This window comes from Octodon degus, unplaced genomic scaffold (assembly GCF_000260255.1).
Source record: "Octodon degus isolate 3935 unplaced genomic scaffold, OctDeg1.0 scaffold00123, whole genome shotgun sequence".
In the NCBI taxonomy this organism is placed as follows: Eukaryota; Metazoa; Chordata; class Mammalia; order Rodentia; family Octodontidae; genus Octodon; species Octodon degus.
The window spans coordinates 2,734,624-2,753,190 of NW_004524699.1; the positions used below are offsets into that span (position 1 = coordinate 2,734,624).

The window sequence follows — 18,567 nt, forward strand, 5'->3', positions numbered from 1 at the left end:
CTCAGGAGCCTTTGGGACTAGGTCATGGGAGGGGTCCAGACAGGTTCGGAGCTGCGTATGCGAAGCCCTAGAGCGCTGTGGGCCAAACTTGCTGGGAAATTCTGGTCAGTGCTCGGAAGATTGGAATGCTAATAGAAATGCAGGCAGGGAAGACCAGGCTCAGGAAGTTTCAGTCGGGAAAAAGGACTGCATTGGCAGTTGAGCTCTAGGCTAAGTGTGGAATGCTGTAGCAGAAAATTCACTTACGATTTGCTCCTGTCCTTTGCAGGAGACTGAGATGAGCAGCAGTGGATTAATTAATCTGGCAGAGAAAATTTCAAGGGAGCCCAACATTCTGGCTGTGGTGTGGGCATTGGTGCATTTCACTCTATTTTGAAAAATCAGGAGCAAATAGAAGAGCTGAGTGATTTAAAAGTTTCACCCAAAAGAAAGCATCTGTGAAGTCAGGACCCTCATGCTGCAGCCGAGGAGGGCTTGGACACTGACAAGATGAAAAAGAAGCCGAGTGCATTTGACACCAGGACAATAGGAAGGATGCTCAGAGGGAGTGTGAGGAGCCGGCAAGTTTTCCTCCCAGGCTCAGCATTGCAAGAATGAAAGCCTTCTCTGCTTTGGGAAGAGAGCCTCGGGCTCCAAGCTTGAGGTAGGCCACCCGGGAATGGATTCTTGGGTACTTGAGTCACAGTGCTCAGCCATCCAGGCACTCAGAAACCTCTGCGGCTGTGATACAAAGGAGCCTGGCTACTGCTCAAGCCAGTGGCAGACGTTGGTGCCATGCACGTGGGGCTGGTGTTACAGGCACGCAGCACGTAAGAGTTGTGTGCCAGAGATGTTTTCCAGAGTTGAGAAGGCCTGGGAGGCCAGGCGGCGTGCTCCTGGGAGGGCAGTGTGTGAAGCTGTGAAAATGAAAGGGAAACTTCAGGGAGACCCCAAGGAGTTGGAGCAGCCAAGAGCAGAGACTGTCCTGGGGGAGCTGCGGCCGTCAGCAGTGGGGCAGGAGTCCACATCTCCCCGCAGCTTCCCCAAGGCACTGGGCCCACAGCATTTGCAGCGCCCGATCTTGGCATTGCTTTAGTTCCGTGGATTCCTAGGCCCTTTGCCTCCCTTCGGAATTGGAATTCTTTCTCGGTGCCATTGTATGTCAGCAGTGTTTAGCTTCTCTTTGAGTTTTACAAGCACTCACAGCTTAGAGTTTGCCTTTAGTTTCAGAAGAGAATCTGGGCTTGGACTTTTCAGCACTGCTGGAGCTGTCGGGACTTTGGTGACTCTTAGAGATCGGCTGACTGCCTTTGGTATACAGATGTGCGTGCGTGAGTCTTGGGGCTGTGGCATGAGGTCGCGCTCTAGGTCTAAGAAACGCCAAAGCCTCGTGTATTTGGAAGGTGGCTGCGTTCTGGGAGTGCTGTTGCTGGCCTGCTCCCTCCCTGGCTCCTCCTCTGCTCTCTGCCGCCTGGTTGCCATGCTGCGAGCGAGCGGGTCTCCCCTATTGTGCCCTTCTCACGCCACCCTGCCTGGAAGCCCACCTCCACTGACTAAAACTGCCACAAACCATGAGCCAAAGCAAGCTTCTCCTCCTTGAAGATGTGGGCGCCGGGTGTGCGGCTCAGTGCCACCACAGGGACTGCACAGGAGACGCTCGCGGGGACCAGGCCACATGATGACAGAGGTAGAAGCCAGAGCCAGGACATCAGAGCCTCCAGGAGCTGATGAGGCGGGAAGGGCCCCGTCCCCGAGCCTCCGGGAGGAGCAGGGCTCGTGCCGCCCTGATCTTAGACTTCAGGGAGGAAGCAGACTTGCTCTTTAGGCTTTCTGTGGTAGTTGGCAGTGCTCGACAGGGTGTCCTTGGATGTGGATGCCTGCCCAAGGTGGACCTGCTGTGGCCGTGGGCTGGGTCCTTTAATGCTGAAAGACCAAGTCCAGTCTTGGCTGCTTCCTGCCACAAGCAGCCATTTGTACGCTGCCGGGACTCTGCCTGCTGCCCTGTGAGGTGGAGAAAGCACGGTCGGGCAGGGGAGCCTCCCTGCGGGCTTTGGGCCCAGGCGAGCATGCGCATGCGGCTTCTCTGGCTGTGGTGTGGCAGCAGGAAGCACATGTACTCGCCTCTTGCAGGACGGGGACACTAGGAAAAGCTCACGGGACTGAGGGAGCCAGGTTCAAATCCTGGCATCACTAGGTCCTCGTGGAGCAGCATCAACAACCTACCTAATGTCCTAAGCAGTCCGTGGGAGGACGGGATGAGGCCGCGAACCCTGGAGACTGGCCTGTGCACAGGGCGCACAGCGGTGGCGTTTGTGAGGAAGGGAGGCTGCAGCTGGGCCTGGATACACCACTGCGATGTGGGTGTGCAGCAGGTGCCATGGCTCTGAGAGGGGAGGCCCTGGGCCATACCTGCCCTGGGGGACCCAGTGCTGCCATCTGTGCAGTGGGGACAGTGGCCCCAGACTCCCCCGTGCACAGTTAGTGCCGGGGAACTGGCTCAGCGCAGGGACGGTGCCCACGTGCACAGTGAGCTTCAGAGCTGTCTGAACCATCTCCCGCTCTAGGCAGGCCGCTGGATACCTCGGCCCTGGTGGCCACATATGTGGCCAGCCCACCTCACCTGGAAGTGGAGAGAAGCCATGGGCCACGCTGTCCCGGGGCCTGCACTGTGCAGGGAGAGACACACAGCTTCCAAGAGGCCTCCAGAGCCCTCTAGGCCAGGTCCTGATCACTGGTGAATCCCTGGGTGACCCACTATGCCCTTTATGCCACCCTTTTGGCCCAGGCCTGGCTCCTTCCCTGTCCAGGAAGCTGTCATTGCCTGACTCAGCCTACAGTCGCCCTTGCCCTGCTAAGCACCTCTGTACACCGACAGCCTCCCTGGGATGCAGGCTGGACATGCCCCTCGTCTCCTCTGACCTCCACCTGCCTTTCTGCACTCTTGGAAAGGTCCAGACTTCCTGCCAGTAGGACTGGCTGGCAGTGCCCAAGCCGCCTGCCTCCAGCCACAGCCTGGACTCGAGGCACTGCTCCCCCCTCCATCGGCCAGCACACCTCCCTGCTCCTGGCTTTCTGAGAGGCCCCAGGGCTGACGGGCTCCTGCCCCATGGTGCTGGCCCCTCCTCCTCAGCTCTGAGGCTCAGTTTCTGCATAGGTGGGGAAGGCCCTGGGAGCGGGCGGGATGGGTACTTCTGGAGCACCTGCTCTGTGCCCTCATTGTCCCGAAGCCCCACAGGGCGGGCACCTGCCCTGATCCCAGCACAGAGGCTGGGGCTGGAGCAGAAGTGGCCACTTCTAGCCCCTGGAGGAGGTGGCATGGCCTATCCTACCCTGAATGCCACCTGTCCTGGCTCCAGGGGTGCCCCTACCCTTCCTTTCTGGCTGCCACTCACTGCCAGGCAGTGAGGAGGCTCTGAGGGGGCCCCCATGGGGGTTGGGTCACTAGCGCCCTGGAGCACCAGGGGACACCTCGACCCACCTGTGTGGATGGTTCTGAGGAAGACTGGCCAATGCATGTCCCCGGATGTCCTTCTCAGGCAGCAGCCTGTGCCTTCATCCACAGAACATTCTCCCAGCCGTGGGATGCCAACCAGATGCCGCCTGGGAAGCATGTGTTATGCCCGCTGTCTGAGCACACTCACTGCCTGTGTCTAAGTCAGCCCAGTGTCTGTCTTGGGCCGCTCTGCCTGGAAACCCCATTATCCTTCGAGGTTTGCTTGGCATCTGACGGGGTAAGGAAACTCAATAGGGTCCAGGGCAGCCAGGCCTATGTGGACATGACATGGGAGGGGCAGTGAGGGCGGCCAGGCTGCCCTCCCCCTCCGCGTTGGTGCCTCCTTCGGAATGGATGCTGAATGGACCTGGTGCTGGGCAGGGGCTGCCTCCTGGCCCCTGGGGAGGACCTGCAGCCGATCGGAGGAATCGGGGGCCATGTTTGGTCAGGAGGCCAGAGCCACCAGTGGTCTTGGTTGTGCAGTTTGAGCAGAGTGGCACTGGGCCCTGCTCGGGGCCCTGGGGTGGAGACCCCTTGGTGGGCCCAGCGGTGGGGGAGTGGTTCCACTGCCTGCATCAGGGATGCTGGGGTGTCGTGGGTAGCTTGAAGCAAGCCCAGTGCTCCAGATGGAGGTGTGGCCCTGTGGCTCCCGAGGGAAGCTAAGAACCAGCTGCAGGGAGCTGGGAAACATAAGGTACCGATGCTCAGGGCGGGCTTGATGGCCGCACTGCCCCCACAACACCTGGCCACCCTCCTGCATACCCCTGTGCTCTCCATGTCTCCCCCAAAAGCTGCTCCTCACCAGGCTGGGGCCCCTTGTTCACACAAAAGAGAGGTGAGTTGCTGTGGGGTGGAGGGCCTGAGGTGGTCTGAGAATGGGCTCAGCCTTGGGGGAGGTGGCCACATCTGACCCCTCTCCTGCCCAGGGTGCACGGTGTCCCTATGGGGGGGGCAGTGCCAAAAGGGACAATGAGTCAGGGGGCAGGGTGCCCATCACAGGTCAGGGTTCCTCCCTGCTTCACCGGGGCCTCCTTCTGCCCACCACGTACAGGGCCCAGAGCCCAGTGACAGGAGAAGGCCGAGGTGGGTAGCCTCTCCCTTCATGTCCCGAGCCAGGCCCCCATCTCTGAGTGTCCCTAAGTGGCTCCAAACTGGGGCTGCTGATGTGCTCTGGGCTGAATCGCATTGCCTTGGGGGTCATGCTGCAGCCTGGACCCCAGAACTCCAGGATGCGGCCGTGTCTGGAGACTGGGCCTTCGCAGAGGAAAAGCTGCCTTCATGCAGCTCCTGGGTGGCCCTGGTGTCCTGATAACAAGAGGGACACAGCTCCGTTGCCCCCATTTCATGGATGGCAAGCATTTCAGAGGTGAGACTCTTGTGTTCAAGGTCTCTGGGATGGTGGCCTGAGAGGTGGCTTCTGCGTGACTGTGACCCTGGTGCGGCACCTGCACACCAGCTGAGGGACACCAGCCTGGAGCGTTCCGTTGGGCAGCCGAGGAGCTCGCCCCAAGCTGCCCCTGCTGGTGCCAGCAATTCCACCCATGCCATGGGGCCGCATTCATGCCCCCAACGGCCCACGGACTCCTGGAGCTCAGCCTAGCTGGGCCGTTGGCAGGACTTGCAGCTGTACTTGTAAGAGGGAGAGAAGAGAAAGTGCTGGGCTGTCTCAGCCTGGGGAGGGGCTGGGCATTTCCCAGCCAGGGAAGGCCCCCACGAAGCTGGTGGGACCTCCTAGGAAGGAGGAGCCCTTGACACTTGTCAGGGTCCTCTGCCCGGGGCCACCACCCCGCCATCACTGTGTACAGCAGCTAAGGAGAAGTAGCTTACAGGAATAGAAGAACTGCCTAGCAGGTACACAGTGCAGGACCCACCTGGCTGCCCCTGCCCTGCCGGGTGCCAGAGACACAGAGATGGCAGCCCATGGGCCCACCCCAGAGCACAGGGCTCCAGATCGGGGTTTGTCCACCCATGCCAGGGCACCACAAGAGACGCACAGGGCCGAGGAGTGGGGTGAATTCCAAAGATGAGGAAAACACACCTGACAGGGTGCTGGCCTGGCCAGAGCCTGACTCTGCCCCACCCGCACCTCCTCATCTGTAAACATGAGCAGGGACAGACTTACTCACGCCTGCTTATGGCTTCATACCAGCAAAGTCCTCGTTGGGACTCACGTGTCAGGGTGCATGGAGTGGGGACTTTGCTGACTTTCTTGCCCCCGGGCCAGCTCCCAGCTAGGATGAAGGCAGCATCCGTGTTCGGTCACCACATGCCACCCTGCAGGGCTCCTAGCGGTGTACTCGGCACCATGGGGAGGGATCTCCTGACTTTCAGCTCTTAGGAGACCCCTTGTCCTCACTGTGGCCACTGTCACTGGCTCCAAGTGACAAATGTCTTCAGGGCTGGCACAGACAAGTGCTTGTGACTGTCAGAAAAGGAGCCTGGGGCCAGAAAGTCTCTGATGATCCCCAGGCCAGCAACCCTACGTTTTAGGGAGAAGCTGTCCCACCCTGGGCAGTGCTCTGGGGCTGAAGGACTGTGGGATGGACTTTCTGGTTCTCGAGGCGTGGGGAAAAATGGAGGGCCAGCGGTACCAGCTGTGCCAGCATACGGGAGCTCACACAGCACGCTCACAATGCACACCCCCTACACAAGCACACGTGTGCATGCATGCCACTCACACACATGCACACGTATACAATCCCGTCTCCTATTCACACAGGCCCATGACTTTGTCTCCACCACACCCAACTCACACACACTTTTCTCCACCACGTACACCATTTATAGAGTTGCAAAAAGGAAAAATCAAACCCCAGATGTGAGAGCTAGCACCAAACTTTGTTTTACTTACGGCACCTCAGCACACACACAGACCCTGCCACTCCTTTCTGTGCAGTTATTTGGCACCTACAAATGACAAGAATCTATGTGGCAGACGCGGAGCTGAGGAGAGTGGCCCTCGGGTGAGTGCTGACCCCGTCTCTGCCTGGCTCCTCCACACCCTGCTTTCCATGAGGACAAGATTGAAGAGTGATGGGGAATTTCAGAGTCTGCAGACAGACCTGTAGAGGGACCCCAGCTCTGCCTGGCACCCGTGAAGGCTGATGCGCCTGTTCAAAGGCTGCGGCAGGCTCAGCGTTTGAAATTTGAAAGCCTTCTTAATACACTTTGATTCCTTCTTTCTAAATCGAAGCCCTGCAGCCCCGGAGGAGGCTGGGAGGATTGAGTCAGGCCTCAGGGCAGCCTCCCAGGCCGGGGGTAAGCCTGAAGGCTCTGCAGAGGGGTGGGTGTTTGCAGCCAGACCTCGCCTGATCCCTAGCGCAGATGTCCAAGCCTGGGCCCTCTTGGAAGCCACACCCCAGTCAGACATCCGTGCCAATCTGCTGTCCCCAGAAGGGTAGCAGGCGGGTCCTGGTCGGGGCACAGGTCTGCCACAGTCTTGGGCGCCCCATCTGGCTGGATTGGAAGGGTAGTCTCCGCCCGGAAGAGGCGCGCTGCGCTTCAAGTAAAGAAAAGGTTGGGCGGGCGAGCAGCAACTTTTTTTTTTTTTTTCTTTTTAAACTTACAGTGATCAAACTTCGGGGCCTCCCTCTGGATCGGGCTTTTGGAGTTCCGCCAGGTACTGGCACCTGGAGTGGGAGGACAGGGGTGGGAACCCAGGTGGGCGCTGGACCCCGAGGCAGCCCCCGGCCCACGCGTCCGCCCCGCGCGGGCCCGGCCAGCCCCGCCCCGGGCCGGCCCCTTCCTCGCCGCGCCTCTCCGCTGTCCCCGCCTCCTCGCCTGAGGCGCCCAGTGGGAGGCGCGGGCCGTCCTCGCCGCGCCCGGCCGCGGCTCTGATTCGCTGCGGACCGCGGGGACCGACAGCCCTCCGCGGGTGCCCGCGGGGAGAGGGAGGAGGAAGGGGGCACTGAGCGCCGGGAGCCCCGGGTGAGGTCCGCACTCCTGGCCCGGCTGGCGCAGGACCTCACTCCCCGGAGCGCGCGCGGGAGCGGGTCGCGGGGCAGCGGCGGCGGCGAGGAGCGCTCGGAGAGCGGAGGAGGCCGCGCAAGCCAGCGAGCCGAGCTGGGTCCCCGGCGCCCCGTGTGCTGAGTGGAGCCCCCGCCGCGGGCGCGCGCCGGCCGCCCCTTTCCCGACCCCCAAGAGCCCGCGCGAGGCCGCCTCCCTATGACTTCCTGAGCCGGGGGTCCCCCCGCATCTGCGCCCCGCGCCCTCGTGCGTCCCGTGCGCCCCCGCGCGCCCCCGTGCTCCCCGGCCCGCGCCCCGCCGGCATGGACGTCCACACCCGCTGGAAAGCTCGCTGCCCCCAGCGCCTGGGCGTCCTGCCGCTGTCCCGGCTGTCGCTCCTGCTCCTCGTGCTGCTGTGGGCGCCGCTGCAGAGCCGCGCAGGTAAGGGCGCCGGGGCCGGGCGCAGGGCCGAGGAGCTGGGGGCGCTGTCACCCGGGCGCTTGACGCCGCCTCCTCCGCGCTTGGAGAACTTTCCCCGGCCTGTGGAATGCACGACCGAGCCGGCGAATGCCATTCGCCGGGGGCCCGCAGAGGGAGACGCCAACCCAGCGCAGTCCCCTCCCCAGGCGCGCGGCCGGGTGGGGCTGTCGCGGAGCCCACGCAGGCCGCGTGTGCGATCTACCGTAGGCTCGTCAGCGTGTCTGCGAGGCGTGCAAACTTTTGTCCCGGGACCTGGCTTGCTGTCCCTACGTCCCGGGCAGCCAGTTCCGCTTCGCACAGCCCTTGGCAGAAGGGCCAGTGCCAAAACCCGGGAAGGGTCGCCCCCTAGAGCCCAGCCCGTCCATCTGCCCTGCCCCACCCCCCGACAGCGGAGGTACCCCAAATTTGAGGCCCCTAGCATTGGGCTTCCCCAACATCCCTTCTCTGCAGGCTGGTGCCGGTCTTTCCGAGAGGGTTTCTTGTGGTTCTGGCTACCTCGGTGCTCAGGCGCGCTGGGGAGCCCTAAATGGGCTTCTGTTCGGGCCAAGTCCCCGGACCCCCGGGAGGCAGGGCGTTTTCCATGGAGTCGCTGCCCAAAGATGGGTTGCATGGAGCACAGTGAGGGGTGCCCCTGGAGTTGGGCCGATATGGTTCAGATGATGCCCAGAAGCAGGGCTCCCCGGCCGGGGGGGGGGGGGGGGCTCTCAGGAGAAGCCCCGCTTTGCAGGGAGGGCGGGTCTCCTGTTCCTGCCTGGTCTTGCTGTTCCAGCTCCCAGGCCAGCTTTCCTGACAGCGGCTTTCTGTACCATGGGGGCACGGTGCAGGCCTCCAGTATCAGAGCCGCAAGTCCCTGGAAGTCGCTGGGCAGCCCAGGGACAGGTGGAGAGGGTGAAGGCCCAGGGTCCCATGGGCAGAGGGGTGAACATGCAGGGGCAGTGGGCAGCTGGACCCGCCCAGCCTTGTCCAGACAGGTCCCCATCTACTTCATTTGGAGACTTGGGAAAAATAACTTTCCTTGTTCCACTTGCTAATGAAATGCTCTGTTCCTTTTTCCCTGGTGGAGCTTGTGCTTGGTGGGTTTTAGGGGATGCGCAGGAGTCTGGGGTGAGGTGGTTCTTGGATTCATTGGGAGGACAGAGGTCCTGGGTCCTGAGGTCTGGGGTCTGGCCTTGTGTTTCTGTGGGGGTCAGCTGAAAGTGAGGGACAAGAGGAGCCCCAGAGAAGTGGTAGAAAAAGTGGGATGATGTGATAAGGGGGTCTGCAGCCGTGCAGGGACTTGGTCTGGGGCTCCCCAGGGCTCTGGAAGAAATCTCGCCCTGGCTGCACCCCTGGCTCGCTCGCCCATGGCTCCCCAGCCCTCCTGCTCTCTGATGTCCCCTCCTGTCTGAGGCACAGTTCCTGGGGAGGGAAGTGGGGTTCCTCAGACTGTGACCGTGGCTTTAGACACTCTGCTCTTGTCAAAAGAGGTTGGGAAGGGGGTGAAGAGGCTGCTTTTGTGGATGGGTTTCACAAACCTCTCCCCACCGCCCAGGGTGGGACGCATTTTGGAGTCATGTTGTGTGTGCGGCCAGCAGGGGCGGCTGTCCACTGCACATGCTGGGGAGGCAGGCGCAGCCACCAGCCAGCTGTCCCCCGGGTTCTTCCCCTTCCTGGGATGTGCCAGATGTTTTCCACGTTCTCTGAGAACATAGCCCTTTCCCCTACCTTGGTCTCGGCCAAGCGTGGGAAGAAGCAAAGGCTTAGGGTGCACTCGGGGCTGCTCGACGAGGACATTGTAGCAGCGAAGGAGCATATGGGAAATGAAATGTGACCCCAATATTTGGAAATTGAGGTCATCTCCTCCGCACGCCATTGGTGGGCTCCAGGCACGTGATGGCTTTTTGCAATCTTTCGCAGGGAGAGTTGGCCAAGTTGGGAGTCTTGACAGCAAGTGGTTAAGTTTCCTCTGACTCAGTCGACTTGGCTGCAAGGACATCCTTTCCATGCGCCCTCCCCTCCCCATAAAAGCGCGCGCCAGCAAGAGGCAGAGGGCGCCAGGAGAGTCCCCGAGAAGCCCTCCCCAGGCCAGCCGTCCGTTCGTCCACGTTTCCCTGCCTGGGGCTGCAGTTGCGGTTGCTGCCTGCCCGCCCGGGCTGTGGCCGCCAGCTGTGGCCTGCGGGCGTGCCTGCCTGGTGCCCGGCTTGCGGCCTGAGCTCTGTGATGTCGCCCAGGCTTTTCCTGGGTGCTGGCCAGGGCAGGGCCTCCACCCCGCCCTTGGGATATTTCTGCACACTCCCCACCGCCACGCCCTCCGCCTGCACAGCTGATGTCTCCTCCCCAAAGTCCAGACTTCAGTGGGAGGAGCAGGGGCACGAGGGTCAGAGCCCACTTCCCAGCAGCTAGGGCCGCGGTCAGCGTGGAACAGCGCTTGGAGCCCCCAGGGCCAGCAATGAGTCACCCCCACCTGGACACGGTGTTTGCTGCATCTCGAGGAGGAACCTAGGCAGGACAGTCTCTCTGGGGACACATTTGCTGGCCCTTGTCTGGCCGGTGGCAAGCACTCACACAGGCTGAGATGCCCAGCCTGGGGTCCTAGGCCCTATGATTCCGTGCCTGGGCCCCAAGGGAGGCAGCTTTCCTGCTGGCCCGGCCTTCCTGACTCTGGATGGTCGCCTGGCTCACATCTGGTTATCAGCTCCCCCTGGGAGAGGCCCAGTGCCTGGCTCTGTCAGACTCTGGGCCAGGCCCAGTGGGCTCTGGAGGGCGGGGTCCCTCAAGCTGGCACAGGCCAGGCGCCGGCCCTCCTTCCCCCTCCACCTTGTCCCCCCAGGCCCCCTTCCTTCCCTTTTTCCTTTCCCTGGCGCTTCAGCAGGCCCCCTGCCTGACCCCTGAGGCTTTGCCTCGGCCCCTGGCCTAGGAGCCTGTGGGGAGACGGAGGTGAATGGGTCCACTGGTCCCAGCTAGCAGCAGACCCCTAGCCCAAGTGGACCTGCTGGGTCCCTGGGGCCCAGCTGGGAAGGTGAGCCGCCCTGTGTGGTGGGGCTGCCTGGAGGAGGTGGGGTGGGCCGGCCTGGCTTCCTTCACCTCGACTTTCAGTACAGATGCCAGGGGGCTGCTTTTAATCCTGCCCTTGTCCCTCTTTCCTGACAGTACATTCCATTGCTCTGTCCCTACTTCCCTTGGCTGGAAAACCCCTCCTGAACAGGGCTGGCAGCCCCCATGGCTGTCTTCCCTGCAGCCTGCACTAAGCGAATGCAGGAAGCTCTGCAGAGGAACGAGTGAGCCCCACACTCTGCTGTCCCCACTCCCCAGGATGGGTGGTGGGGCCTGGCCCGTGAGGGCTGACCAGCAGCAGGTGTGCCCTGGCCTGGGACGTGGAGGCCTCTGGGGACGGTTTTGGGAGAGCCGCTGTTGGCGGTCACACAGCTGGATTCCAGGAGTGGCCGGGGCTCAGTTCTCCTCCGTGGAATCAGGGAGGACGGTGCTCTTGGTTTGCGGGGTGAATGGGCCTCTTGCTGGCTGCATCATTTGTGAAAGGGGAGAACACAGGGCTCTTGCTGGGCATCAGGATTTCAGGCGCCCCAGGCAAGGAGGGGCTCCGTGTAGAGATGCTGTGTGGAGAAACTCCAGAGCCTGGGCCTCCAACTAGCTGGCTGGCCACCCTCACCCCCTGCCTTGTGCTCGGGGTTCCTCCAGCTCCCACGTGGCCCCATTGTGCAGGCCCCCCAAAGAAGCTGCTTTGAAGCCCATGGCAGGACTGTGCCCTGATGTGCGCGTGTGTTTCGGGCTGTCTGCGTGGGTGCCTGTGTTTTCGTGTCTGTATGTGAGTTTCTTTGTGCATGCAAGTACAAGCATGCGAGGTCACATACCCTGCACGCGTCTGCACAGCTTTTCTGGCTGCTTCTGCATGCAGAGTCCAGCACCTGTGGGGACCTCTGCAGGATGGAGATGCCCGGATGGAGGTGGCCCTGGAGGCTCTGGCCCCTGCTGCCGGGTCCCCGCCCGCCATGGGGGCGGAGCTATGTCACTGTTCTGCTCCCCAGCTGCCCGCTGTTCATAGTCTCTGTTACCATTTGCACATCTGGCGTCGGTATTAGATTTGCCATTCCTGGCCCAGCGCACAGATGTCCCAGGACCCAGCAGGTTGCCTGTGTGGCCTTCCCACAGGCAGCACTACAGCCACTGCAGCGCACAACTCGGAGACCCAGAGTGGCCTGGCGGGGAAGGCAGGAGGCCTGAGCGAAGGGCCCAGGCTTCCATCTTGGTTCCAGCTCCCCAGGCTGTGCAGTCAGGACCTCGTGTCTCAGCTTACCCATGTGTGGGAAGGGCATGCTGACCAGGATTTGGGCAGGGGCTCCACACACAACTCAGAAAGTAGGAGTGAGCCCTGACATCAGCCTTATGACGTGGGGTCCCTGAGGCAGCGGGGAGGAGGTTCCATCACGGGCTTTTGGCCCCCTGCTTCCCGGCTGCATCCAGCCTCCCTCTCGAGGGAGGGTGGCAGGGTCACTCCCTCATGGGGTGATGGGAAATGGACCCCTGGAGTCTGTCTGGCCACACACTGCAGCTCCCCTGCCATGGCTGTCCTGGCCCCCTGTCGTTCAGCGTGCCCCCATCCCCCCCTTCGTGGCCACCTCTCTCCACCAAGGAGCTGGGGCCCAGAGGGAACTCCGGCCTCTCCCCAGGGCATTCTAGGGCGGCCCCAGCCCCAGCTCCTAGGCGGACACTTGCGGGCCATATGCTTGCCGGAGTCTGGTGTAGGTGGCGGCCTCTGTGTGTCATCTCTGTCACACCGTCCAAGCCACCAGCCCATCAGCTTCCTATCAGTGCAGTCATTTATCTGGAAGCGTCCCAGCCTTAGGAGTAACCCCGCATTAGTGGTAAATGTCACCAGCGCGTTCCGTGACTCAGACCTCAGCCATGGAACCACAGTCTGACCCACTTTTCTTAAAATGTAATTATGCAGAGCTGGTGTGTGTGGGGGTTCCTGGTCCTCCAAGTCACCGCGGCACAAGGAAGACGCCTTTATTTTCTGTACCCTAGACCTGTGTTCTTAGGGAAAGTTTGGTCTTCTGTGTTCTTTTTCCTGCAAAGCACCTTGGCTGGAGGGGTTTGGGTGGGCTTTTTAAATCAGTGCCACCGAAAGACGTAAAAAAGTGGACATCTAGCAAAGGTGCATAAGTGGAAGGGCCTGGCCCCTCTTTCCAGGGAAAAGGGGATGCTCTCTAACGTGAGGGAAAATGTGACTCAGCCTCTTCTCTTCTGCTGTGGGAGCTGAGGGTGGGTACTGGCCCTGTCCATGCAGGAAGGGATCGGGCAGCGTCAGTATGTGTAGCAGCTTTTATGGCTGCTGTGCAGGTGCACAGGTGAGCATCCTGGCCTGCAGGGGGTCCCTGGCCGTGAGGGACAGCACCTACACAGGCAGCTTCACCGTGTCAAGGGCAGTGGAATGCTTCAGTCAGTAGATTCTGACCATGGACCAATCGGGGAAGCCTCCAGTAGGGTACTGGCCAATCAGACAAAAGCCCCTGACACAGCCTAGCACTAGCGAATGAGAAGCCCTTTACACTTAACAGGGTATTGGCCAATCAGAGGGAGGTCTCCTGACACAACTCAGTGGAGCACTGGCCAATCGGAGAGATTCATCTGCCATCCTCACCTTCCCTGGTTGAAGGTAGCCTTGACTTTGCAGAGGTTCTTTCCTGTGGGTGGCTTTCCTCTGGCTCCTGTTCATACTTACCCTAGACCCTGCCCTCGAGCTACTTCCTGCAGCCCTGGGTGGTACATGGTGGCTGTGAGTCCAGTTGGCATGGAGTAATGAAAATTGGGGTCCACCCACCATGGGAGCACTGCCAGACCTCAGTGCAGGTCACTGGGGTCGCCTATGTGTGCCCTAGCTGTGCTGAAAGCCAGGTGAGGGGTTGTGGCTGGCCAGCGGCTTCCTCTCGTCTGCCTGCTGGAGCGTCCCGCGGTGGCCAGGGGATATGTCTTAATGGGGGACCCTTCTTATGCATGGAAAGTAAGCAGGGCCTTCTCTGGGAGGACCCTGGCTGTGGGGGATCAGGCGGAGAGGAGGGTCTGGCCTCCGTTGGTTCCTGGGTTTCTCATGCTTGGCCAAGCTTCGGAGCCCTGGGGGTGGGCGGGCTCAGAGAGCTCAGCTTAGTGTGCCCCTGCAGGCAGCCTGGGACCAGCCCAAAAGCTGGGTTCCTGCCAGGTTCCCGGACCATGCTGAGGGTACCTCATGGAAGGTGTTGGCCCATTTGGGGAGAAGGCACCCCGGGGCCCTTCATCTTTATGGTGTCCCCTGGTGGGGTGCAGGCTCTGTCCTTGCCCCTGAGGTGCACGTCCTCTTCTCCATTAGTCCGCAGGTTGCTACCATGGCAGGTGTAGGGAGCAGGGACCAGGGAGTGGGCTTTGAGGGGTGGGGTCCCACGGTCCGGCTGTGAGTGTGAGCTCACGGTGCTGTGATTGACCGTGAGGATTTCACACATCACACAACAAGGCCTGTGTTCTGAAGGGCTGCTCAAGGGCGGGACCCCGCTAAGCTAGCTCCGCCTGGCTGCCACCCACGGGGCGCTGACCCTTCCTGCCCTGACAGACCCACCTCATGCCCGTGGCCATTTGCACGCACGTATGAAAGAGAACCTGCTGTTAGCCCGGGGACCGTCTTCCGCCCGGGACCTAAGCAGCTCCCCGCTTGCCTCAGTGTCCCCTTCGGCAGCATGGGTACAGCACACTGGTCTCTAAGGCTTGCTGGAGTTTCCAGGCTCCCTTCCTGGCTGCGGGGTGCATGTACTCTGGCAGGTGGGTTGCCATGGAGCCCTGAGGCCCGCACATGGTGTGACCTGTGTGAGGCAGGGTCCTCGTGTAGGGCACAGGCCTGCTGCGGCGCCCAGGACCCACTCCCCTGTGCCTTTCTCTCAGTCCAGGCAAGGTGCGGGCTGCACTGATGATGCAGGCTGCTGGGTCCTGCCCAGGGAGAGCAGCAGAGGAGGGTAGGCCTCCACCTTCAAGCTGGACCCTGAGGGGCTCAGCAGGGGACCCAGGTCAAAGAAAACCTGCTGGTGGAGCCAGGGACCCCACTCAACTGTCAGTCTGGGTCCAGGGCTCTGCTCTGCAGCTGTGGATTCCTAGGGCCAGGGCTGGAGCCTGGGGCCTGTGGAGCCCCCAGTACTGATGGGGTGACCAGTCAGGCATTTGGGATACTCTGGGCCTAGCAGAGGGAGGAGTCCCTACAGGCCCCAGTTGCAGTCGGGTTACCCCTTTGACCTCCAAAAAGAAAGTTCCAGGATGCAGTGGGGCTCAGGCTTTGGAGGCCCAGGAGCAGATTAGGTCCTGAGCTGTAGGGCCTAGAGTGTGTTCCTTAACCTTTCTTATCTGACCCATGTGGGCAGGGGGTGGTGGTCCTGTGGCCATAAAGCCCTGGACACCGGGGCTCCATGGCGGCAGCGGTGGCTGCTGCTGTGGTTACCGTGTAGCGCTCACTGGTCTATGCAAAACATGGAGAAGGAATAAAGGGCAGCTGACATGTTGGCAGTGAAGGTGAATTGGTGGGCAGTGGGGAGGGCGAGAGCTGGCCGGTGAGCAGGCCTGGGCCCCAGAAGAGACCACAGAGTGGGCTCAGGGAGCGGGTGGCCTGGCCTCTGGCCTTGGGGCCATTTTGCAGATGAACAAAGTGAACTTGGAGGAGTTGGGGTCGCCTGGCCCGGTGGGCCGTGGGCTCCCGGTGGGCTGTGGGCTCCTGGTGGGCCGTGGGCTCCTGGGCCTGGTGGTGAACATGGGCATGGATGCTGCTGGGCTGGGTTTTGCTTGCCTCCTGTCCCGGGGACGGGCACTGGCTCTGTGCTCTCCACCATCAGGGTCTTGGAGCCCTGAAAGTCCTTGGTCCACCCATGAAGGCCGCGTGGGCCTTCTCCTCCAGGCCAGCTCCACCTACCTGTGTTTCCTGGGCCCCAAGTGTGGCAGTGCAGCCTCTACCAGGCAGGTGGTGTGACTGGGAGCTGCTGGGCCTGACCTGCAGAGCAGTGGACAGCGGCTGATTGCTGCCCCCAGGACCCAGGCTCGAGGGTGTCCCAGTCCTCCATGATCCTTGGGTGGGTGGGAGCCGCTTGTCCTTCCCAGCCTGTCCCATCACTCCACTGCACTAGCACAGCCCCTGGGCAGGGCGGTGCCCGCCGAGGGTCAGGCCTGGGATCAGCTTATACAAGTACATCCCGGCTTGCTGGCCCTGCTGTGGCCGTCTCTTCCTCCCTCCCCACAGCCAGGGCTTTGGCCCATTGCAAACAGCTGCTCGGCCACGGGCGAGTGGGATTCGCAGCCTGGGTGGGGCTGGGCAGTGTCCTGGTCAGGAGCTGCAGGCCAAGGGCACAGATGGCCAGTCCCCTCCTGTCCCCAGCCTGGCCTCTGCCCTGGTGGCCTTGACTGCCCTGCAGGCCCCTGAGGTGGTCGGATTAGTCTCTGGCTTGGAGGATGAGGTTGCTTGGCTCTGAGCCAGCTCTGGGGTATTTGTCCCCCCAGTACCCCCAGTGCCTTGCTTTTCCCTGATTGCATCTTTCCAAGGGGAGACATGTGCTCCCCTGTTGGCAGCTGAGAAACCAGCTGCCTTGCAGCTGGCCAGGGCAGCGGCGGAGCTCTGAAGTGGCCCCTGGCCTTGGGCATGTGGCGCTGTCCAGCTTCTTGTGGACCTGAGCTTTGTCCCCACCAGGGGTGAAATCCTCCCTGTCCTCCTTCTGCCCCAGCCCTGCGGAGGGGCATTTGGGGGTGACCCGTGCCTTCTTGTCACTTTCTTTCTGACCTGTCCACAGCCCCGCGCCCTGCCCTGCACCTTCCATGTGCTCTCTGAGGTGGGCCCAGCAGTGGGTGCCCAGTGGCTTTGCAGGCCTGTTTGGTTGCTGCCGGCTTCACTTAGTGGGAAGGAAGGCACCGTGGCAGAGGGCTGGGCCCAGCCAGGTGCAGTCTGCATGCACGGGGTGGGTGTGGAGGTGCTGTAAGCTGCTCCCCCTTTGAAGCCAAAGGTGGGGTTAGGGGTGGTCAGAGCACCCAAGAGATACTTGTGTAGCTCAGCCATAGGGTGGCTGTGGCAGGCAGGCAGGGCCAGCGTGTGATCCACATCTTTAGGCCGCCAGCATCTCAGGAAAGAGGCACCAGCCCTGAGCATGCACGGGGCTGAGGCGAGTGGCTGGTCCCACGAGCCCTGCTGGGGACAGGGCTCTGGGGTGACTCCTCTCGGGGTCCTGTAAATGGCCAGGAGACCAGCCAGTCTGCCTCCTGGGTATGCCACGGCCTGTTCCAGTCTGCTGGGGACAGTGTGGGGAATTTCATTGCAAACGAAAACGAGGGCTTGTCTTGCGTGTGTGCCACTTTGCATTTCCAGTTGTAGGTCATCTTGGCAGCGGACTTCACAGTGGACAGTGGCAGGGCCAGGCCTACCTGACAGCAGGAGCGTTGAAGCCTCAGACGTCCCTCTGGCTGGAGTCCAAGGACAAGAGTGCCACCTAGAGGCCGCAGGCAATATTGCACCCCTGCTCTAGTAGTCCTCGTGAAATCGCAAGACTTGGGTTAGTGCTGCAGAGCTCATCTTCCAACTTCAGGAGTACTAGTTTTTTTCTGTGCCTCAGTTTCCCAGGTGTAGGGTGGAGTGGGTGGTATCGGCCCGCATCGTGAGATGTAGGTCACCCCGAGGAGACGCAAGTGAGGCCGTTATGACAGCAGGCGGGTGTCCTCGCTCCCTGCGGGTCTCACGGGCAGCACTGAAGGAATCCTTGGGGGCTGAGCTGTGATTTGCAGACGTGCACTCTGGAGGGGGACGGAGGGTCCTGGAAGGCTGGCCCCGTCTCTGCACCTCCGCCTCCGCCTCTCTGGGTGGCGCGGTGAGATTACCAGGTGGGATGCTCCTGAGAGCTGGTGGAGACCATGGGTACCCAGGACTTGCCCAGGCCACTCCGAGTGTGGGGACACAGGACTGGGCCCAGGCGCCGCTGTGTTGGGGCTTGGCACCTTTTCATTGTCCCCTGTGGGACACCGATTGGACTTGGGAGGAGCGCAACGCCTCACGTGGCAGTTGGAACCACCTCAGCCTTTCCTGACCCCCACACAGACAGCACCCACCTGCCTGTGCACTCACCTGTCTGTGCACCCGCCTGCCTGTGCCCCCGCCTGCCTGTGCACCCGCCTGCCTGTGCACCCGCCTGCCTGTGCACCCGTCTGTCTGTGCACCCGCCTGCCTGTGCACTCGCCTGCCTGCGCACCTACCTGCCTGCGCACCCACCTATCTGTGCCCCCGCCTGTCTGTGCACTCGCCTGTCTGTGCACCCGCCTGTCTGCGCACCCGCCTGCCTGTGCACCCGCCTGCCTGTGCACCCGTCTGTCTGTGCACCCGCCTGCCTGTGCACTTGCCTGCCTGCGCACCTACCTGCCTGCGCACCCACCTGTCTGCACACCCACCTGTCTGTGCACCCGCCTGTCTGTGCACTCGCCTGTCTGTGCACCAGCCTGCCTGCGCACCCACCTGCTGGTGCACCCACCTGTCTGTGCACTCACCTGTCAGTGCACCCGCCTGTCTGCGCACCCGCCTGTCTGTGCACCCGCCTGTCAGTGCACCCGCCTGTCTGCGCACCCGCCTGTCCGTGCACCTGCCTGCCTGCGCACCTGTCTGCGCACCCACCTGCCTGCGCACCCACCTGTCTGTGCAC

At 61.9% G+C, this 18,567-nt stretch overlaps 1 protein-coding gene across 3 annotated transcripts in view; it reads left to right on the top strand.

Annotated features, from left to right (window-relative positions):
- Positions 1-7,394: 7,394 nt before the first annotated feature.
- Col5a1 (collagen type V alpha 1 chain) overlaps positions 7,395-18,567 on the top strand; it is a 119,597-nt gene continuing 108,424 nt past the window's right edge. For all 3 annotated transcript variants that reach the window (XR_002817924.1, XM_004640415.2, XM_023700506.1), the window contains exon 1: positions 7,395-7,858. Coding sequence is in view for 2 of the 3 variants with exons in the window: in XM_004640415.2 (XP_004640472.1) it covers positions 7,741-7,858 (118 nt within the window). In the remaining variant the exon portion in view is untranslated. The remainder of the gene's footprint in view (positions 7,859-18,567) is intronic.